Source organism: Mus pahari, chromosome 3 (genome assembly GCF_900095145.1).
Source record: "Mus pahari chromosome 3, PAHARI_EIJ_v1.1, whole genome shotgun sequence".
NCBI lineage: Eukaryota > Metazoa > Chordata > Mammalia > Rodentia > Muridae > Mus > Mus pahari.
In genome coordinates this window covers 149889438-149912023 of record NC_034592.1, presented here as the reverse complement: position 1 = coordinate 149912023, position 22586 = coordinate 149889438, and the positions used below count along the sequence as shown (strand labels likewise).

General features: G+C 51.9%; 1 protein-coding gene across 2 annotated transcripts; it reads left to right on the top strand.

Moving 5' to 3' along the window:
* Positions 1 to 144: 144 nt before the first annotated feature.
* Positions 145 to 22580, top strand: Ube2v1 (ubiquitin conjugating enzyme E2 V1). Of its 2 annotated transcripts, none has more exons than XM_021192268.2 (4): positions 145 to 217; positions 13353 to 13501; positions 21351 to 21476; positions 22392 to 22580. In XM_021192268.2, the coding sequence occupies exons 1-4, from the start codon at positions 196 to 198 to the stop codon at positions 22536 to 22538; spliced, it is 444 nt and encodes a 147-aa protein (XP_021047927.1). In that variant the 5' UTR covers positions 145 to 195; the 3' UTR covers positions 22539 to 22580. The 2 variants fall into 2 exon arrangements, with proteins under 2 accessions (XP_021047927.1, XP_021047926.1); XM_021192267.2 differs by lacking the exon at positions 145 to 217 and adding an exon at positions 2886 to 3000.
* Positions 22581 to 22586: the final 6 nt, after the last annotated feature.

Sequence of the window (22586 nt, the reverse complement as noted above, 5' to 3'; positions counted from 1 at the left end):
GCAGGTTGCCCCGCCCTCATGCTCGCTCAGGAAGACTCGGGCAAAGCCCTTCCCGCCCGGCTCCTGCGACCCCGAGCGGGCGTCAGCGGCACCGTCTGCGGCTGCGCCTACACCCGCGCCTGCGCGCCAGCGCCCGGAGAAAAACTCCAGGGGGGGGTGAAGAAGGGGCCGGCCTTCGAGCGACAGCGACGNAAGATGGCAGCCACCACAGGCTCGGGTGAGCGGGGGCGCCGGGCGTGCTGGCGGACAGGGCGCGGGCTCCCTGGGCTTGGTTCCGGGCCTAGCGGAGGCCATGGTGGCCGGGCCGGGGCTCCGCGCTGTCCCTGCGGCTGCGTTTGGCTGCTCGGCCCGGCCTGGGACGATCAGGCGGCGGCCGGAAGCCCGGGCGGGGGCAGCCGGGCCGTGGGCGGTGCGGCCAAGCCGGAGGCTCGGGCCCCTCCGGGGGGCGGGGGGTGGGGGAGAGGCCGGCAGAGGGGCCGAGTGTGCTCGGGAATGCCCGGGCGAGGTCCCGCTGGGAGCTGGCCCGGGCGACTGGGAGCCGGGGATGCCCGGTGGGGGGACGCGGGCGCAACCCTAGGGACCACGGAGCCTCGCGGGCCGCAGGCGAGGCCGCCGGGGCCCCGCGTCAATTTAGGGTCGGGGCTGCGAGAGAGAGAGAGAGAGAGCATCGTGGTGGTCGCTTCCCCGGGAAATCCGGGCACCTGCCCGGGCTGAGCCAGGGCGTTCTGCAGTGGGAGCAGGCCTGGGTTGCAGAGGCCAGGGATAGATTTCAGAAGGCGCGCTGGGAGCCGAGCGCCGCGTTGGATGGGCACGAGCAGGTGCCTGGGAAGCCCTGGTCGGGGGTGGGGGTGGGGGTCTGTTGGGGCGTGTCTCCGTTGGGAAGGCTCCTGCAGTGGGGAGAATGGGATGGGGTACAGTCCCGCAGATGCCTCTTTTAGAGAAGAAAAACCTCTTCCTGCGCGGAGCGGATGGAGGAAGTGCCTGTCACTCCTTCTAGTCCTTCGGCTAATTGGGGAAAATATGTGGGTTCAACTCAGAAACTCTCCATTATCTGGATGGGTAGGAGAGGAACAGTGAAATGAGAGCCCTTGGATCAAATGGAAGGATGACAAGAGGGAAAAGGGGGTGGTGTTCTTAGAGGAGAAGAGGTGGGCTAAGAGGAGGCCAGATGGGGAAGCCTGAAGGGTCTGTTGCCTTAGGACCGGCAACTTGTACTTGATTATAGGGCTTGGACTCTGGCAGGCTAGAAAAGGTGGAGTAGGTTCGGTGAAGGAGATCTCTCGGGGTCTGGGAAGGCACGAGGGTCTGCTTTTCCAGTGAAGGATTCAGGAGAGGGTGGGTGCTCTCTTCTGGTGTGGGGTTGTACCCTCGGGAATCTGTCGGTGGAGGTGGGCAAGGGGTAAGGATGGGCCACCAGCCTGGGCACTGGTGTTTTGGAGCTGTGAGCCACGAGAGGAGGAGATGTTGTGGGGTGGGAAGCAGAGAGGTGCTGCCTGCAGTGACCCACCACATAGTGCCTGGTGTGACTTGGAGAAGACTGTGCGGAGCCAAGTCAGCCCATTCCCCGACAAACACATGGCGGTGGGCACTTGGGAAGACCCAGTCTGCGTCAGGCTATACTGGGGTGGGACACAGGGTATCTCGCAGAGAGCAGTGCCAGGCAGCCAGTACTGGGGCAGCCCTGCCAGTCAGCACTGCTTGTCCTTGCTTTAGGACATCTCTCGATCCGGTTTGACAGCCACTTCTAACTTCTGAGGCCCTGCCCGTGCCTCAGGAGTGCAGATAAAAACAGCAGCTCGGCAGCAGCTGCTGTGTACAGAATCCAAAAGAGCTTGGGCTGGATGAGGCTCGGTGCTAGTGTTTGACTAGCAAGTTGGAGGCACTGGGTTCGATCCCTAGCACCACAAAAAGAAGCAAGTGCATGTAATACAGTTTAGACAGCATAGGAAGGCTTCAGGGTTCCAGGAAACAGGCGTTCCTCAGAGCCTCTCTAGTCCACAGATGGTTCCTGGGGCCTCTGTGTCTCGTTAGGAGTAGCAGACAAGGCAGACGGCACTGTCTTTAGGTTTCATTCAAGCCAGACAGGAGGCCACTCAGGATGGAAATAAAGTGACTCCAAAAAGCAGGAAGTGCTCTGAAGAAAATTGTGTGCTATGATGATGGAGTCTGGTGGTGAGGAGCAGGCAGGCTTCTCTCAGGGCCAACCCTGGAACTGAGACCAGTGGTGGGAAGAGCAAGGCCTGTGGCCGTGGGAAAGGACCATTGGTGTGGTGGGGACACTTGTGTTGAAATATGAGATTAAAGGCCAAGGAGGAAGCAAAGTGGCCCAGCAGGCAAAAGGCCCTTGGCGAGCCTTGGGCCCTGAGTTTGGTCTCCAGGGTCCACACGGTTGGAGAAAAGAACCAGCTTCCACAGTTTGCCCGCTGACCTCCACGGGTACCCCTCCTGTAGCAAAAAGGCCTTAGTAATGAGGTGGAGAAAGATGACGTGGAGCTTTACTAAGTGCAAGGGGAAGCCATGGGACAGATGCCTGCTATGAGCAGACATTTGGGGTTTGGTTGATAAATGAATGAATGAATGCTTTGAAGAGATGGTGAATGATGAGCTCTGACTTGAGCCCCAAGGCATCAGGAGGCTACAGTGGTAAGAGTGGAAGCAGGACCTTCGTAAAACTTGGTGCGTCGCCTCTGCTCCCCGCTACAACCTTCAGGTGTGCTCAGGCCTCAGGCCACCTTTAGACTGAGCCTGATCATTAATCTGTGCCTTGGTTACCAGGAAACCACTGTGTAGCTTTGGAGTCCCTGCGAGGGCTGAGCTCAGGTGGTATGGTCACTGCTGCTGGCATCTTCCCACATTGTTCGCTGTTGTAATTTTGGCGCAGGTCTCAGAGAGGAGCTGAGATGAGCCCACTACAGCCATTCAAGATGTCTACAATTGAAGGGACGTCTCTCCTGTGTGTCCAGGACTGCAGGATGTCAGACAGTGGCCCTTGGCTGCCAGGTTGTTCCTCTCATCCAGCAGCCCACAACGCTGTGCTGCCCAGAGCTGACAGTTAACCAGATACCAAGTGCCAGAGTGACAAGCCCTGGCAGGGTGCCACTGTAAATATACACACAGGGGTGTGACCTCATGCACACATTCAGCTTCTAGAAATGTCACCATCTGGGTGGTAGAGATTGGGTCTTTCCTTCCACTCAAGTGTGTTCCCCAGACAGCTGGGGATGGGAGATGAGAACTGAGGCCCTGTAGTAGGCCCCAGTTCCCACAGGTCTCACTGTGAGCCATCTCGGGTCCCTTACAACCAAGTGCCTTTTCTCCTCCATGGCTTGCTTTCTGGATAGCTGCTTCTGAATGTGCTCGGCCTGAGAAGCAGAAGCCAGGCCCCACAGTGGGGCCAGCTTGGTGAGCAAGTGCAAGTAGGATTTCTTTTGTTTTTGATGTTATAAGACAGGATATTATGCAGCCCAGACTGCTCTTGAACACAGTGTGGAATTGAGGATGCCTTTCGACATGCCTCTGGTCCTACTGCTTCCATCTGCTGGGGTCACAGGGATGTGCTGCCTGACACCTACTATTGTATCGAATTCCTGTCTGGCAGTGGTGGCACACGCCTTTCATCCCAGCACTTGGGAGTCAGAGGCGGGCGGATCTCTGAATACCAGAGATCAGAGTTCAGGCCGGCCTGGTCTACATACAGTTCCAGGACAGCCTGGTCTACATACAGTTCCAGGACAGCCAGGACTACAAAGGAAATCCTGTCTTGAAAAACCAGAGAATTGCCAAGTGAGGGGTTCAGCAAGGTGTGCACTGGATAAGAGCACTTGCTCTTCCAGAGGCCCAGAGCTTTGCTCCCAGCATCCACACCTGGCTGTTCACACTCACATGTCATACACACAGATACATGCTCACATTCATGTAATACAGATACATGCTTGTGCTCACATATACACACACATATGAATAAACACAAAGAAGGATCCTTAGAATTGCCAAGTGAGTTTTCACGGGGCCTTTGCCCTATCACTCTTAATTAAAAGGCTGAGAATGGAGCTTATGTAGTGTATTTGCCAAACTGGCCCTTGGTTTGGTTCCCAGCATCAAAAGAATAACAAAATCACCTCTGCCCGCCCTCCCTCCCTCTGTTGAGAGTTGAAACTGCCAAGGTTTGATGACCGCAGAATGAATACAAGCTGGGCATCCTCGGGCTAACCCTGAAAGGCCGTGGCAATGCCTAGAGCGCTGTGTGGAGTGAGGTGATCCCCACCCCACCCCCAGAGGGTCTGTCTGTAACCCTGGCCTACCTGAATCTCACTGCATAGACCTGCAATCCTCAGACTCGGTCCTGCCCCTGCCCCAAGTGCCGGGCTGTGCATCCCTGTGAGTTCTGTGCTCGAGGAAGTTGTTCTGTGCCCTTGTGAGTAGTTGGCATCTGCTGAGCTGGGACCTGTGTGTCACACATAGGGTAAGTGGGTCCTTGTCCTCATCTGTGTACAAGCCTTCTTGTGAGAGGAGCTCACTCTGTAGTCTAGCCTGGGGGTACAGGTGTGTACCCTAAGCCTGGCTCCAAGACCTGGCCTTGCACTTGATGGGCTGGTGCTGGCTTGAGCATGCGCTCTCTTCCTGAACCTCTTGGGAAGGGGCAGAGGAGACAGTATCTGACAGGGTGATGCAGAGGTGTGGAGCTCACAGTGGGACAGCCACAGAAGGGAGGGACGGGGTGCAGTAGCTCCTTCCTGGGCTGGACTTCCAGCTCAATCTTTGTCACTGAGCCCTGGCACACTGAGCTGTAAAGATTGACAGCTGAATGGGGGCTGGAGAAACGGCTCAGTGGTTAGGTTAAGAGCACTAGCTGCTCTTGGAGAGGACCCAGGTTGGGTTCCTAGCATCACAACTGCCTGTAACTCAAGATCCAGGAGATCCAACTTCCTCTTCTGACTCCTTAGGGCACCAAGCACATACACGGTACATACACGGTACATACAAGCAGGCAACACATTTATATACATAAAATAAATCTTAAAAAAAAAGAGTAGCAGGTTTCCATGCTAACTTCTGCCTATGATAGTCATCGAGAGGCCCGTTGTCATCACATTGCTGGGCCACCCTCAGCTGTTCATTTGTGAGTTCCCAGAGGAGGACGTCTCAGGCTGGCTGGAAATGAGCATAAGTCATGTGCCTACTGTCTGTTTCAGTAATGCTGCACCTCTCAGGTCCTGCCGCCGTCTGAAGCTGCTGTGGCACTGTGTAGCCTTAGTGCAGGCTGCTGTACTCCACCGGCAGCTGGGCTCCAGGCCCCTCTGCTGCGCCTGCACAGGATGCCAGAGCCCTGCTTTTAATCCCCAGTTCTCCAAAGATGTTTTTTGGTTGGTTGGGTTTTTTGTTTGTTTGTTTTGTTTTGTTTTTTGTTTTTTTGAGACAGGGTTTCTCTGTGTAGCCCTGGCTGTCCTAGAACTCACTCTGTAGACCAGGCTGGCCTCGAACTCAGAAATCCGCCTGCCTCTGCCTCCCGAGTGCTGGGATTACAGACGTGTGCTACCACGCCCGGCATCCAAAGATGTTTGTATTGTAATTTTATTTTTTGATTATTTATTTTGGTGTTTGGTTTTTTTGAGCCAGGGTTTTTTGGTTTTGTTTTGTTTTGTTTTTTGTTTTTTTGAGACAGGGTTTCTCTGTGTAGCCCTGGCTGTCCTAGAACTCACTCTGTAGACCAGGCTGGCCTCGAACTCAGAAATCCGCCTGCCTCTGCCTCCCGAGTGCTGGGATTACAGACGTGTGCTACCACGCCCGGCATCCAAAGATGTTTGTATTGTAATTTTATTTTTTGATTATTTATTTTGGTGTTTGGTTTTTTTGAGCCAGGGTTTTTTGGTTTTGTTTTGTTTTGTTTTTTAATGTATCCTTGGCTGTCCTGGAACTCGCTTTGAAGACCTGGCTGTTTATTATTTTTGAGACAAAGTCTTACTCTTTGTCTTTAGTTCAGGCTGGCCTGGAACTTGTGGCAATCCTCCTGCCTCAGCCTCTTTTTGTTGTTGTTGTTTGTTTGGTTTTTTTCCAAGACAGGGTTTCTCTGTATCGCCCTGGCTGTCCTGGAACTCCCTTTATAGACCAGGCTGGCCTCGAACTCAGAAATCCACCTGCCTCTGCCTCCTGAGTGCTGGGATTAAAGGCGTGTGCCACCGCACCCGGCTCTGCTTCAGGCTCTTAAATGCTGCAGTTACATAACTGAGCTCCCATTTTTAGTCAGGGTCTTACTGTGCAGTTCTAGCTGACCTCCAGCTCAGACTCACCTGTCTCTGCCTCTCAGGTGCCACCACATGGATTTTATTTTGTTTTTGAGACAGGGTCTGTGTGCCTTGTGTGGCCTGCACTCAGATCTGCATGGCTCATCTGGCTGGCTTGCTTGCTTGGTTGTGCCTCTAACTTGACTTGTAAAGGAGAGGATGACAGAAAACTCCTGGTCCTCCTGCCTCTACCTGCCAAGTGCTAGGATTACAGGCACACAGTTACATCTGACTTCTGATGGTGCTGGGCTCTGAATTCCTGTCCCCATGCTTATTACACAGGGAGCCAGCTCCCCCTTCCTCCTGCCTGACAGTCTATCGGGAGTCATGCTGTGAGGCCTGGGCTGGTCTCATTCTCAGCAGCCTCCTGAAGGCTGGGGTTGCACACCCCAGAGTCATCTCCGTGCTTCACATCACTGTGCTCAATGTTTCCCTGGGACACCTCGTGAAACTGTCAGCCTGTGTGGTGCTTGCTTTTGGAGGGGGGCGTGGCATGTGTTTTGGCATGGAGGTCAGAGGACAGCTTGGTGCGCTGGGTGTTGGTTCTTTCCTACTGTATTGGTACCAGAGATGGAGGAGCCCTGACCCTCTGAGCCATCACACTGATAGCTGCATTTCTATTGTTTTCTGGGTTTATTGTTTGTTTTTTGGTTTTTTACTGCATTTTATTTAGTCTGTGTGTGTGCGATTGCATGTACCACATCCTAGGGCTGGGGTCAGAACTTGTATGCGGTGACTCTCTTGTTGCAGGGTTTCTCAGGGTGGAGCTCAGGGAATCAGGCGTGGCAGCCCTGGATTTCACTTCTTGCTGCATCAGTGCCTCTAAATTTTGAGCCCATGGAGTTTGAACTCACGCCCTGAGGTTCATGGCACTGAGGTGCCTTAGGCCACGAGGATTTCAGTGCTTTGTGACTGCTGCGGTGATAGCAGCTTACTTTAGCTTCCTTACAGTTTCTAAAGTTTGGGACAGCAGTAGAGCACATTCGTGAGTTCTACACTGCGGACCCCTTGCTAGAGGTGGGCCTGTCCTCTGGAGGAGTGCTTGCTTGGAGAGGCTCTGGGCTCCGGCCCAGCACAGAAAAGAGGCTTTTCTCTTGTGAGGTTTGGTGAGGAACCAATTCGCCCTACTTTATAAACAGAATAAGCAAGTGGCTCTGGCCCACAGACAGCTTGGCTGCTCGAGAGGCAAAGGCAGGACGGGCAGAAATTGGAGGCTCGCTCAAGTATAGAGGCAGGCAGTTCAAGGCCATCCTGTACAGGTGAGTAAGGTACTGTGTTAGAGAAGTTTAGTGGTAGGGGATTTGCCTGGTATGTGCCAAGCCTTGGGACCTAATATAGTGGTTACCCCCTCCCTCCAACATTAAGTTTCCCTCAGATTCCTACTTCTTTTTTTTAATGGGGAAGGACTGTTGGAACCAACCGTGGCAGCGCACACTTCTAATCCCAGCAGTCTGGAGGCAGAGGCAGGTGGATTTCTGAGTTTGAGGCCAGCCTGGTCTACACAGTGAGTTCCAGGACAACCAAAGCTGCACAGAGACTGTCTTAAAAAAACTAAAATAATAGCCGGATGTGGTGGCAAATGCCTTTAATCCTAGCACTCGGGAGGCAGAGGCAGGTGGATTTCTGAGTTCGAGGCCAGCCTGGTCTACAGAGAGAGTTCCAGGACAGCCAGAGCTACACAGAGAAACCCTGTCTTGGAAAAAAAAGAGAAGGAAAAAAAATGTTAAAAAGCTGAGCCAGGTGCCAGGTTGCTGGCATATACCTTTAGTCCCAGAACCAGGACAGCAGCAGCAGAGGTCAAAGCCAGCTTGATATATATATATATAGCAAGTTCCCACCTGTCTCAAAGGTTAAAATACGGCTGGAGACTGGGAATGGATTGCTGGGGAGGGGCCTCATGCCAGAATTGACATCCTGAGGGCCACGGGCCTGCTGTGGCACCAGCACTTCAAACTCATGCACACAAAGTAAGTAAAACGTAGTCATTGTAAAAGCTACCGAATTTTACATCCAAAACCAAAAAAATCCCACACCTCAGATGACTGAGTGGATGGAGTCTCCTCCAGTCTGGCCTACCTGGTGACCTGAGTCCAGTCCCTACCATCTACGTGGCGCTGGAAGAGAGCCGACTCCTGGCCGTTGTCTTCTGACCTCAAGTGCATCATGGTGCACACAAAATAAGAAAATGTAACTGAAAGACAAAGCCCTGAACTTGGGCAGGGAGGTGGCTCCCGATGCAGACATCTGCTGGGTAAACCTGGGGAAGTGGGTTTGACCCCAGACTAGTGTAGAAGGAAAGAGAGAATTGTGCTCTCAAGGTTGTCCTCTGACCTCCACACACAATAACTTTAAACAGTCAGATAACCTCAGTTGTCATCTGATGATGTCCAGTGTTTTGGTCCTAGTCAAGGTAGGGCTTGAAGTATGGCCAGAATATTCTGCTATCCATCCAGGAAGCCACCATGGTGTGCCAGACAGCGGGTCAGTTATGTGTGTGTGTGCTGAAGACAGGTTGAATGAGTCATAGCTCTGTCTGAAAGAAGTGAGATCGTAGGAAACAGGCAGGAAACAGAAAGAGAAAGCATCTGTGTGTGGGCAGGACTGCTTGGTCAAGGTGCACCGCTCCAGAGCCCTGCTGGCCTCTGCAGTCAGGACTGACGAGTCTTGCTCATTCTGTTTGTATGTCATGTGGAATTCTGCTTAAATTTTAAAATCCTCACTAAGCATTTTGATAAGATTCTCAAACCAAACTAGGTGGGCACGCCTATAACGTTAGGACTTGGGAGTAGAGGCCTGTGTACTGAGGGCATCCTTGGTTATATAGCTAGCTCACAGCCAGCCTGGGCTATATGAGACTCAGTGTTCACACACACACACACCCCAATAATATAATAATAATTAGGCTCCCTTTTAGTGGAGTGTTTCCTGGGTATGTTTTCAGGAATCTGTCAGAATCTTGTGTGACGGGGTTTACCAGCACACACCAGGTACCTGCTGGAGAAGGCAGTGTGCGAGGCTAGACACGTGTGGTCAGGATCGGGTCTGCTTGCTGGAGCTGAGCCAAAGGCAGGAGGAGGAGTGTAGGCTGAGGAGGAAGAAGCTGGAGACTTGCCAGCCGCTGATGCCCTGGGCGAGAGGACCGTGAACACAAAAGCTGAAGGAAGCCGAGCCTTCCCCAGAATCCTGAAGGACGTCTGCCATGGTGCTGGCCGCCTGGGATGAAGGCTCCATGGAGCAAGCCTGGCTTGGCTGTGCTGAGAAACTGGTGGTGCTCTACAGGGAAACGATGGCATCCTGATGACACAGAAAGGCTGGTCCTTGGAGAACAGGCAGGGGAGTCAAGCAGAGCAAGAGGCAGAGGTGGCAGCGTCCCCAGAAGTCACTAGCGAGATGGTGGTTGGGGCAAGAAAACCAACCTCATAGAGATGCAAGGGAAGATTGCTGACTGAGATGGAGCCAGAAGTGTTGGTGCCACATCCCAAGATTAGGAGTGATTGTGCTATTTGGGGATGAGTGCAGCAGGTTCTGTTGGAAGTGTTCTGGGTGCCTGAGGCCTGTTGGTGGGTGTCTGGGAGGAATGGCTTTGCACGGACATTGAGTCGGCTTAGTGTGAGATAGAACTCGATGGAAGCACTTGCAGTGGGGTCAAGAGCTGAAGGGACGGGCTAACAGGCCAGGGTGAGTTTGGAGGCAGGAGCATGGAACTGGCCTTGACATCTGGCCAGGAACTGGGGTGCAACATGTGGGGACAGCCTGTGGGGCTGTGTGTCAGGAGAGGTGCTTCACCATGGTGGCCATGCGCCACACATCACCACAGCTTTCCAGGCTCACTCCTTCTGCAGAGGTTAAGAGTATTGTGACCTCTGCTGGGGCAGGGTGAGGGAAGGAAAGCGCTCAGTGGGCTCATGCACCCTGGCTTCAGTATCCATCCTCCCCCTCCCTTTCCTGTCCCTTCTCTCCCCGCCCTTTCCCTCTGACACCCAGTCACCACCACCAGTCTGGGGGAAAAATACTAAGTGCTGTTGGTGTGCTTGTGTGTGTGGGCACACGTGCCCTCATGTGGAGGTCAGAGGAAAGTGTATGCAAGTCAGTTCCCTCCTTCCATCATGCGCTTCCAGGGAGAGAGCTCGTGCTGCCAGCCTTGGTGGCAGGTGCCTCTCTATGCTGCACTAGCTCACTGTCCCCAGCCTGACAGGGAAAACAGCAGATTACTGATGTCAAGTGTCATAGAAATGAGTCCCCACAAAAGATGGAGTCTGTCTACGGCTGAAGGAAGTCTTCTATAAAGAACAGGAAGTGCCAAGGCTGGGCAATAGCTTGGTGGAGTGGGCTGTACACACACACATACACATGGCTGAAGCAAGAAGATGACAGGTCTGGTTAATAAAGCCAGAAGGAAAGAGGGAATCATTAGCCTTGATTCTCAGCAGAGATCCCTGCCTCTACCTCCTGGGTCATTCCCAGCACTTGGGAAACAGAGGCAAATGGAGGTCATCCTGGGCCAACATCGTGAGACTCCCTCTAATAGGAATTAGGGTTAACTCTTGTGTGTGGCGTGCAAGCATGTGCATGTGTCAGCATACACACTGGCGCAGGACACATGGAACCACAGCATGGAATGGTTTCTCCTTGCTGCCTTGAGGCACAGCCCCCACTGAACCAGCAGCTCCCAGACTGTCAAGTGCTGGCTTGTGGGTGTGTAGGCACGTGCTCCTAACCCTGTTTTCTACATGGCTGTGTGGGATTTGAACTCAGATCCTCATGTTTGCAGAGCAGGTGCTCTTGGCATTGAGCTATCTCCCAGTCCTCCCTCTCATTTTTTATTTAACTCTGAGTAAAGTAATTGTGTTGTTTGCCTTTTGCCTGTGATGTCTGAACCTCGTGTTTACTGAAGGACGTCACCTCCTCTGGCCAAACAGTGCAGCTGGCTCTCCAAGGCGTGACAGATGCTAGTGATTCTGAGCCAGTGAGTCGAGTGTGCTTTATGTTTTGCTGTTCTTTTTTCCGCCAATGACCACATTTGCTATTATTTAGTGTTTTCAGTCACGTGGCTCTTTTGCTTGAGCTTGTCTTGGGGGTGGCTCGGGTGGTGGTGAGGCCTTGAAAGACTGAGGACCGAAGCCGGGCGTGGTGGCACACGCCTTTAATCCCAGCACTTGGGAGGCAGAGACAGGCAGTTTCTGAGTTCGAGGCCAGCCTGGTCTACAGAGTGAGTTCCAGGACAGCCAGGGTTACACAGAGAAACCCTGTCTTGAAAAAAACCAACCAAACAAAAAGCAAGTGCCATCACTCCCAGCTTCCAACACAATTTTTTTTAAAGAAGCTTTACCATTACTGTAAATGGTGTTAGGATGATGTTATTTGTTCTAAATAAATTCTGTGGTGCTGGAAATAGAAGCTAGGGCAGGTGTCTGCCAGGCATGTGCTCTGCCACTGAGCTGAACCCCAGCGGTAGTGAAGTTGCTGCTGTTGCTGCTGCTTGAGGAGGAGGAGAAGGAGAGGGGAGGGGAGGGGAAGGTGAGACTGGGCCTTTCAGCTGATGGGACCCTGTGCTGCTTTCTAGTCCAGAGAGCCACTCCTTTTTAAAATTATTTTTATTGTATGTGCGTTAGTGTTTGCCTGCATGTACATCTGTGTGAGGGCACGGGGTCCCTGGAACTGGAGTCACAGAGTTGTGAGCTGCCATGTGGGCACTGGCAGTTGAAGCCAACCGAGTCCTCTGGAAGAGCAGCCAGCGCTCTTAATTGCTGAGCCGTCTCTTCAGCCCCCAGGGAGTCAGTCATAACAGGAGCTGTGGCACTGGAGGTTGAAGCGCTCCGCTGCTCAAGTCACTCATGTTGCGTGAGCAGATGTGTCCCAGATGTTCACACCGAGCCTGAGGTGCTAGAGTTGACCCTTTCTCACAGGCCACAGGCCACAGGCAGGATGCTTTCTGCTAGGGCCAGAGCCCGACACCATGCACTCCTTGCCTGCCACATGGCCACCGGTCCTTTTCAACATCCCTCAACACCTGGGGTCACTTTGAGAACTCACTGGTCTCTCGTGGTCCTCTGTGCTGTCAGAGGCCTTTTCTGATGCCCTGTGTTTCCCAGTTCCTCTGCTGGGTGGGCATCTGCACACTGTCTTGGCACTAAGAAATGTCAGACCTGGAGACCTCCTGTCCCCTGAGCAGGCCCTCAGCTGAGACCCATTACCCCCTATCCTACACAGTTCATGTACTTACGTTTATCCCATTACTCTTCTGGGTGGAGGTTCAGGGAATACAGGTGCTGCTCCCTGCCTGTCTCCCAGTGCATGGGCATGGCTGCCATGATGGCATAGGTAAGCTATGTGCCCTGCACATCAGGAAGCCCAAGACATTCCAGGATAGGGTCCTATCCTCACTGTGCTGTGGAGTGAGTCCTGGAGTCGGACTAGATGAGCTAGTGGCCTGTGTAGATCCTACGGTTTTTCTCAGGAAAAGTTGCAGGGGAGACCAGGAGCGAGCCTTCCAGTGCCACTGCTGGCATGGAGTCCCTAAACCTGAGCTCTGTGCAAGATACTGTGACATTGAGGTGGCTCAGGCGCCTGGCGTGGATGTAGCAGTGTCTGTGTTACCCTCATGGGCAGCTTGCTGGGCTTTGTGGCTAAAAAATAAACCAGAGTGGCCAAGGCTTACGGAGTGGAAAAGCCTCCTCTCGGCACTTCTGGCTGAGAGCTACTTGTGGGGACAGCATTTCATGAGATACAACGCTGTGTCTCTAAGGCCATCCCAGCCAGGAGCAATCCCCAAGTCTCTGCAGCCTCCAGAGTGTGCCATACCACGATTGCGTGAGAGGAAGTGCCGTGTCCCAGGCTGCAGTTGGCATTCCTCAGCCAGTGCTCAGATTAACGGGAGCAGCAGCTAGACTGGGCACTGGAGGGGCTGGGGTGGGCTCCCCAGGGCTCAGTGTGTGAGGCAGCCATTGCCAGCTGTGTACATCCCGTCGTCCTCAGCGCACACTGGTGATGAGCAGCTCCTCACTGCGCTGTCTAGGCGTACAGCTCTGCCTGGATTTGCTAGAATCTTATATTTCTTTCCGTTTGTTTTAGGAGTAAAAGTCCCTCGGAATTTCCGACTGTTGGAAGAGCTGGAAGAAGGACAGAAAGGTGTAGGTGACGGCACAGTTAGCTGGGGCCTGGAGGACGACGAGGACATGACACTTACAAGATGGACAGGCATGATAATTGGGCCTCCACGAGTAAGCACCAAGCTCCGCCGTCACTGTCATCGTGTTGAGCTCACTGTGCCTTTCCTTAAAGCAGTGGTAGCCTTATTGGCAGACACTCACCAGTGGTGTTTGCTAAAGTGTGCTGTTTTTTTCTCTGACCAATTTCAATTTATACATTTGAGCCCTTCTGATGCGCTTTAATCCTCTTTGGTAATGGAATCCTGTGTAGACAGTAGTGTGATTTACATGACAGTGTAGACTGTGGTCTTTGAGCTGCCGTCCCCCAGCTGAGTTCAAGACAAAATGAGCACTTGGACAGCAGCTACCTTCCCAGCTCGGCTGGGTCCAAAGGTATTTAAACCCAGGGCCAAAAAAGGGGGGCACGCAAGCCTACAAGAACTCTGCTTTGTGAGGTCCCAGCCACTGTGTGTTTGAGGGTACATGGTTAGCCCTCCAAGAATTGTTACCCAGTGCCCACAAGGTCGTCGTTTCATCCTCCTGTGTAACCACATTCCAGGTCACAAGTGGGGAAGCTGACCCAGGGTGAAGTCACCTGCCCAGGGTCACAGAACTGGGTCTGTTTGCCAAGCCTGTTCTCCTTCCTGCCCACTGGTCACTGACACACTCCTGACAAATTGAGTATTCATTGGTCAGCACTAAAGTGCTAGGGAGTTTACTACTAGGTACAGGAGAGAATACAGGAAGAAGGAAAGATCCTAAAAGGGACACTCCTAGAGATGAGCCTGAGTGCAGCTAGACCTGTCTAGTGTGCTGTGCCTAAGGTGACAGCTTCCTTCCTTTTCAGCAACAGCAAGGCACAGTGGAACTAAGAGGGCAGACACCTACCTCCTGCTCATTAGCATTCAGACATTTGAAGGTCACCTTTGAGGGTCATTGAGCACTTGCACTTCACTCCTGCTTCCTAAGTCATCTTTGCAACTCTGATGCCGGGTGCAAGAGTTAATGTATACGTTCCCCATTTCCTCCTCCCTGCGACAGCAGTGTGCTGAGTCTCAGGACCTACAGGTAGATGGCTCTGCAGATCCTCTCTTTCCTCAGAGGATCCAGCCTCGAGGGAGATGTTCTCAGAGCACCTGTGTGTGACTCAGGGTCAGGCGGGTGCAGAAGGTGTGGACCTTGTGCAGCACCAAGCCATCAGCTCTGTTGGATGTTGAGAGGCTCTGTGAGAGCTAAACAAGAGCTTGCTATGGCCATAGCTGCCCACATCCCAGCGTGCAGTGTGGAGGCAGAAGGACGGACCAGTCACTCACGGTGATCTTTTGCCACACAGGGAATTTTGGGCCAGTATGTATCCTTGAGACACTGTCTCAAAAGAGACAGATGGGCTGAAGATGGCTCAGTGGTTAAGAGCACTTGTTATTCTTGCAGAGGACTGAGGTTCCGTTCCTAGCACCCACCCATATGAAGGCTCACAACTGTCACACATGAGACACACACACACACACACACACACACACACACACACACACATACACGTGAGCAAAGCAAAAGGACAGACAGACAGAAATCTAAAACAGCTTGTAAATACTGTTGAAAATGTTCTGCCAAAATGTTCAGGCTAGGTATTCTACAGCACACAACTATAAACTCAGAAGGTGAGGCAGGAGGATTACTGCAAGCTCAAGGCATCTTGGACTACATACAAAGACCCTTTCTGTAACAAAAATGTTTAGATTGTCCTGAACTAGGTTTTACCCTTTTCTAAAGGGGAGTGGGGCTCACTGAGCTGCTAGACACTAGATACTTTCCACGTGTCTATTGTACAGGCTTGCAGTGCAGCCCAATGGAGAGGATCTACCTTAGGACCTCACAGGTGTTTGCTTGCCACACTGCACGTCATGCCTCTGAAACACACTCCAAGCAGACCAGCCTGTCTTTTATTTAAGACAAAGTGGTTGCTCAGACCTAATCCCAGCTCTTGGGAGGTTGAGGCAGGAGGATCACTGTTGAATGGAGGGTAGCCTGGACAACATATCCAGATCCTGTCTCAAAAACAGAAGAGGAAGCTGGGCATGGATGGAACATGCCTTTAACCCCAGTGCTTAAGAGGCAGGGAAAGGTAGATCTCTGTGAATTTGAAGCTAGCCTGGTCTACAGAGAGAGTTCCAGGACAGCGAGGTCTACGCAGGGAAACCCTGTTTCCAGAAACTTAAGAAGATCTTGCCTTACAGACCTGGGTGGCCAAAAACTTGGAATCCTCTTGCCCCAGGCTCCCGAATGCTGGGGTCTAGAGCTGTGGACATGGCAGGCAGGTGCTCCGTCTGGGCTGTGTCTGTTGGCCGTTTGCGTTTGCTGTGTTGCATCCGCTGGTATCCAGGTGTTTGATTTCCCTGAAGCTGCGCTCATGGGAACCCATGATCTTCTGACGGGTGCTGGGCACCAACCGGGTCCTCCGCAAGGACAGCTAAGTCTGTGCTCCCCAAATGTTGATTTTTGAGGTATAGTTTGATAATGTAGCACAGGCTGGCCTCAGATTCTGCCCCTGAAGCACTGAGGCAGTGTGTAATCCAGCAGGGTTAGTATTTGACTCTCCCGTCCATCTGATGCAGTACCTACAGAGGAGTCTGGTGAGCAAGTGAGCATGTGCTCCCACAGGCAGGGCAGGGTTGAGAGCTGGTGCTCCACAAGCCTGCCCTCTTCTTCATGCTCTGTAGCCCAACACAGGTTGGCTCAGTGATCGATGCACCACTGTGAGTGAGTATGTGAGTGAATATGTGAGAGTGTGAGTGAATGTGGGTGAGTGAGTGAGCGTGTAAGAGAGTATGAGCGTGTGAGTGTGACTGAGTGTGGGTGAGTGTGAGTGAACGTGTGAATGAGTGTGGGAGAATGAGCATGTGAGAGTATGAGTGAGTATGTGAGAACGTGTGGGTGAGTGTGTGAGAGTGAGTAAATGTGGATGAGTGTGTGTGAGAGTGTGAGTGAACATGTGAGTGAGTGTGTGAGAGCATTGAGTGAGCGTGTGGGTGAGAGAGAGCATGTGTGAGTGAATGTGAGAGTGTGAGTGAATGTGGGTGAGAGTGTGAGTGAGCATGTGATTGAGTGCCATCCGGCTAGCAGGGCCACCACAGTATCTGTCACTTACCGGATCATTTTTCATCACACTAAAGAACTGTTGGTGGCAATGTCGTCCCAGGACCCACCCTGAGCGTCCTTCAGTAGAGCCGCTGTGGAGCTGCTGGCTGTAGGCATTGGGACTGACGCTGGCGATGGTGGAGATGGTGGAGGGTCTGTGTGGATCAGTCCTCGGTTCTGTACGGAATGGACCAGGACTGGCTGTGCCAGATGAGGTGGTAACTGTTGGGCATTTTCAAGAGCTTGGGCTTTGCTGGCAGTGTGTGTGCAAAGTGGTGTCCCCTGTCATTGGCTCTGTCCTGTTGTTCTTTTTTTCTTTTTACATGTTTATTTAATGTGAGTAAACTGTAGCTGTCTTCAGACACCAGAAGAGGGCATCAGATCCCATTAACAGATGGTTGTGAGCCACCATGTGGTTTCTGGGATCTGAACTCAGGACCTCTGGAAAAACAGTCAGTGCTCTTAACCGCTGAGCCATCTCTGCAGCTCCTCTGTTTTTTCCAAACCTATACCTTTATCGTCGTTTTGCTCTATGAGACATTTTAGAGTCTCACGGCAGGCCCGATTGGCCTGGAACAGCGATTCTGCCTCAGCCTCCCAAAGCAGAGGTTACTCGCCTCAGGGGTCACCCTGGTATCCCTATGGTTTTGATTAACTTAGTTCTCTGAGGTAAAAAACAAACTCATAAAATCAGCTACTTCTAGGTTCTTCATGATTGTTCTGCTTTATGGTTGGCTCATAAGGCATGTGCTCTGAAACTAAAAACCTACTTGGTTTTTTTTGTTTGTTTTTGTTTTTTAACTTGGGGTCTTAAGTACTATAGGCTGGTCTTGAACTTCTGAACTTTCTGCTTCCACTTCCACCTTGCTCTGACATAATTTTTTTTTTAAAGATTTATTTATTTTTATGTATGAGTACGCTGTAGCTGTACAGATAGATGGTTGTGAGCCTTCATGTGGTTGTTGGGAGTTGTATTTAGGACCTCTGCTCGCTCCGATTGGCTTGCTCGGTCCCTGCTCAAAGATTTATTTATTATTATACTAAGTACACTGTAGCTGTCTTCAGACACACCAGAAGAGGGCAGCAGATCTCATTACGGGTGGTTGTGAGCCACCATGTGGTTGCTGGGATTTGAACTCAGGACCTTCAGAAGAGCCCTCAGTGCTCTTACCTGCTGAGACATCTCTCCAGCCTGACATTTAAGATAGGCTCTTAACTTAGTCCTTGCAAGGCTGGGGCTGGCAGAGATTTGCCCACCTTCTTCCTCCCAAGTGCTGAGACCCTGCGGTGTGTGTGTTAGCAACATGGTTTTTATATACACACACACACACACACACACACACACACACACACACACACACACGTTCCTTTATTTAGAGGCTGGGGAGGTGGCTCAGTGGTTAGGGGCTTGCTGCTCCAGACGGCCAGAGCTCCGTCCCCAGCATCCCTGCTGCCCACCACTCTCTGAGGTTACAGCAGCTCCAGGGCCTCTTCTGGCCTCTGTGGACACGTATGCACAATCAAACTGACACACTTAAGTAAAGTGCTCACATTTATGTGTTCATATGTGTATACACACATATAATGTGTGTGCACGTATTATAGTGTGCCTGTGGAAGTCAGAACACTGAAGCGTCTGCTCTCCTTCCCACCCTGTGGATCCCAGGAAAAGAAGCCCAAGCCAGGCAGGCGCTGTATAGCTGAGCCACACACTAGGCACTTGACCTTGAGCTCTTTATAGCCCTGGCAGGGCTTGAACTTGGATATCTTACATCAGCCAGCTGAGCCGCAGTCACTGGCCTGTACCACTGGGCCCAGAGTTCCAATTGAGTTTTGCTAGATTTTTGTGTGTATGTATTTTTTTTTTTTTTTAAAAGACAAGGTCTCTGTATGTACAGAATTCAACTGTAGACCAGGCTAGCCTCAAAGTCAAGAGATTGACCTGCCTCTGCCTCCTGAGTGCTGAGATTAAAGGGGTGAGCCACCACTGCCTGGCTGGTTTTTTGTTTGTTTGGTTGTTTTTTGTTTTTGGTTTTATTTTGTTTTTTAAGATTTATTTATTATTATAAAGAAGTACACTGTAGCTGTCTTCAGACACACCAGAAGAGGGCATCAGATCTCATTACGGATGGTTGTGAACCATCATGTGGTTGCTGGGATTTGAACTCAGGACCTTTGGAAGAGCAGTCAGTGTTCTTAGCCACTGAGCCATCTCTCTAGCCCCACTGCCTGGCTGTTTAGGGTTTGTTTTTGTTTGTTTGTTTGTTTTTAAATTTATTTATTTATTATATGTAAGTACACTGTAGCTGTCTTCAGACACTCCAGAAGAGGGCATCAGATCTCCTTATGGATGGTTGTGAGCCACCATGTGGTTGCTGGGATTTGAACTCTGGACCTGAGAAGAGCAGTCGGGTGCTCTTACCCACTGAGCCATCTCACCAGCCCTGTTTGTTTTTTTGAGACAGGGTCTCATGACAATCCCCCTGCCTCTGCCTCCTGAATGCTAGGGTTAAAAGTGTGAGTCGCTGTGTGCCTACTTTTAAATGTAAGGTGCACAGTGATCCTGCAGCCCCACTAAAGATTTACTGCATAAGTTTGAAGTTTGTTCATTTTCTTCCTCTGGTTTTTGCTTTTGGTTTGTTTGTGTGTCTTGTTTTTGCTTTTTTAACATATTGCTCAAAAGTACTGTATAAAATAATTCTGTATTCCCAGAAAAAGGGATGTGCTGTGCGATCCAGCACTTGTGGTGATGCAAAAAAGAAGGTTCCAGACCATCCTGGTTACACAGAGACCCTGCCTCCTCCACGAGCGGGAGACTGGCGTGAGGCGCTCTATGCAGCTGTCTCAGGCAGTAGCCCAGGCTGGCCTCATCTCAGGCAGTAGCCCAGGCTGACCTTGTCTTGCTGTGAGCCTGCTGCCTTCCAGGTGCTGCACTGAGAGATAGGAATCTGTACTCGTGCTGGGCGGGCATGCAGAGGAAGTCCCAGCGCTGCATGTGAATGAGGCATGTAGGTGTGTTGGTTTGGGGTATTCTGCTGTGATGGGGAGGGAACCTAGCCTCCTGTGTACACTCAGCACATGCTCTGCCCTCGAGCCACACCCCAGTGCTGGCTTCCTGAGATAGGGCCAGTCTTTTACGTAGATGACATTTTGTTTGCATGCATTGTTTGTGTACCATATACGTGCCTGCTGTCCATCTCCTGGAACTGGGGTTATAGGTGGCTTAGAACTGCCTTGTGGGCACTGGAACCGAACTGTGGGCTTCCACAAGAACAGCCAGTGCTCTCAGCTGCTCCCCCCCTCCCTCCCTCCCTTGTTAGTTACTTTGTTAAGTTTGTAGGGCCTCACTTTAGAGCTCTTACCTGGAACAGTGAACTTTGGCAGCCTTGCCTTGGCTTCTTGGGAGACCTCGGCAGATGTGAACCCACAAGCTTTGAGCAGCATTTCTCCACCCAGACCCCCAGACCCTATAGCCGAGTTCTGCTGAGTGTGCTGGATAGACGATGGGTGGCAGCACTCTCGGGGGCAGGGAAGGGGGACGTGCGTGCCTGCGTGCGTGCGGGAAGAACGTCTTTGGGCTTATCTTGGCATGAGATGGTTTGCATAGGTGTGCTCTGGATGACCTGAACCTGATAAGGGGATGTTTAGGCTGTGTTCAAGGGTTTTAAAAAAGACCCTGAGACCAGTAGGTGTCGCTGTGTGCATAGGAGCAACTGCTTTGTGTAACAGACTCCTAAGGAGAGGGTGCTGCCGCCTGCCTGACAAAGAAGAGTGGCCCCTGGTCCAGGGCACAGGTCCCATGTGGAAGGTCTCTGCAGGGTTGTTTTTAAGCACAGTCACAGAGTGGGGTACTTGCTGTTTGAGCCAGGTATTCAGGGCTGTGTGGTGTTTCCATTTGGGGTGGGTGTTCTACACATGATTGGGCTGGGGCCAGGCACAATTTACTGTTGAACATTTCAGGTGCTGATGCAGGCCTTCGGCTTTCCTCTGTGTCTCTCTTTTGTTTTGTTTGTTTGTTTGGTTGGGTTTTTTTTGGGTTTTTGTTTTTGTTTTTCAAGACAGGGTTTCTCTGTGTAGCCCTAGCTGTCCTGGAAGTTACTCTGTAGACCAGACTGGCCTCAAACTCAGAAATCCTCCTGCCTCTGCCTCCCAAGTGCTGGGATTAAAGGCGTGCGCCACCATGCCCAGCTTCCTATGTGTCTCAGTGAAAAGATGGTTGGCTTTGTGACTGTGGGTAGAGGTCAGCAGACACCTTTTGTAGTCTTTTCCTCCTTCTGCCTTGACAAGCTTGCATGACCCCTTACCCTCTGAGCCATGCCCACAGCCCTCAACATTTGGCGTTTTCATTTATTTGCAATAGTGACATCCATAGCCCAGACTCCTAAGATCACTGTGTTCCTGTGGATGATCTTGAGCTCTTGGGGTTATAGCTGTGTACCATCACGCCCAGACACAGTTGACATTTCAGACTTGATGCTGTCCCTGATGGTCTGGAGTCTCAGCTGCCTGGCCTCCTGCTTCACTCACTTGATGCTGGTGGTGTTTCAGGTCACCATAACTACATAAGAGAAAGAAGGCTCTGAGGGCAGATGGTATATACTACAGAAGTGGCCTCAGGTCGGACTCATTGACACTTAACCCTAGTTTCCTCCCGTGTCTGCCCTGGGCTTTCTTCTCTGAGGCACCTCTGGCAGGTGGTCTGGCGCAACGCTGTCTCCAAGGGGTTGGACGTTGTACCTCTCTTAGGTCTTTTAACTTGTAACTCATCTCTACTCCTTTTTTCCAGACAATCTATGAAAACCGGATATACAGCCTTAAGATAGAGTGTGGGCCCAAGTACCCAGAGGCTCCCCCGTCTGTGAGATTCGTAACAAGAGTCAATATGAGTGGCGTGAGCAGTTCGAATGGAGTGGTAAGTCCTCACTGCCCGCCTGTAGGTTATCACAGTGCACTGTGTCTGCAATATTGGGCAGGGCCGCTCCATTGTGGCTTGTCACTGCAGGAGCCTTGCGTTGGCTGTCACTGCGATAAGAGTGTTCAGTGTCAATGGCACCATGAGGTAGAGTTGGGAAATTGAGGCGGAGGCAGAACTGTCCCCACATCTTTACCTCCTGTGTCCTGGCCCTGCACACGGGATATTTTTAATACTGTTTGCTTGTGCAGCCCCGCTGCCTCCACCCATGGCAGCCCTCTGTTTGAGCCCCTGCATTAGCTTAGTCCATGGCCTTGAAGGCCTGGCCTTGAGAGGTCAGGGTTGCAGCACTGTCTACAACTGCAGCCCTCCATAGAGCTCAGGCCTTACACAGGCTGGCCACACCTCGGCTGTAAATCCCCAATTTGTGTCTTGCTTGCTAGAGACTTGGAGGCACTATGCCTGTCCTGTCCTTGGAGTCTTCAGAAGATGGGCCAGAGAAGTAGAAATGAGCGTTCCTGCCACTTGTCCTATGTGTTACTGTGTTGGAGCCACCAACCCCTTGGTAACCTGAGAGACCTGGGTGCCATGGCTGCTCTTGCTACCTACCCCTCGTGTCTTTGTCTGCCCCACCCAGGGTACACATTGGAGAAAGGACAGGGCATGGGCACCAGGTGCTGGTTGGTCAGGATGGACCCAGTTTGGCCAAGTTAAGTCTCCCCATGTGCTTCAGGCTCTGCCAGTTTTTTCTTCATGCCAGGACCCAGAAAAGGGAGGCAAGACTGTCTGCAGGAGGGCAGCTTGGCCCAGCCCGTGGGTTTGTTGGGCCATGTGGGCTGGGCATATCAGCCCCAGGGAGGGCGGGAAGGTTTTGCTGCCGAGTCTACAGTAATGTGCGCATTTGCCTCTGCGCAGGTGGATCCAAGAGCCACGGCAGTGCTGGCAAAGTGGCAGAACTCCCACAGCATCAAAGTCATCCTGCAGGAACTGCGGCGCCTGATGATGTCAAAAGAGAACATGAAGCTGCCACAGCCACCAGAAGGACAGTGTTACAGCAATTAGTCACCAAGGCCCCGGCCTCCCCTCCCCATCCAACCCAAGTCTTCATTT

Coding starts and splice junctions, on each gene's coding strand:
- Ube2v1 (XM_021192267.2), top strand. CDS start 2,901: ATGAGCCCACTACAGCCATTCAAGATGTCTACAATTGAAGGGACGTCT. Junction 3,001..13,352: donor CAGTGGCCCTTGGCTGCCAG/GTTGTTCCTCTC, acceptor CGTTTGTTTTAG/GAGTAAAAGTCCCTCGGAAT. Junction 13,502..21,350: donor TGATAATTGGGCCTCCACGA/GTAAGCACCAAG, acceptor CCTTTTTTCCAG/ACAATCTATGAAAACCGGAT.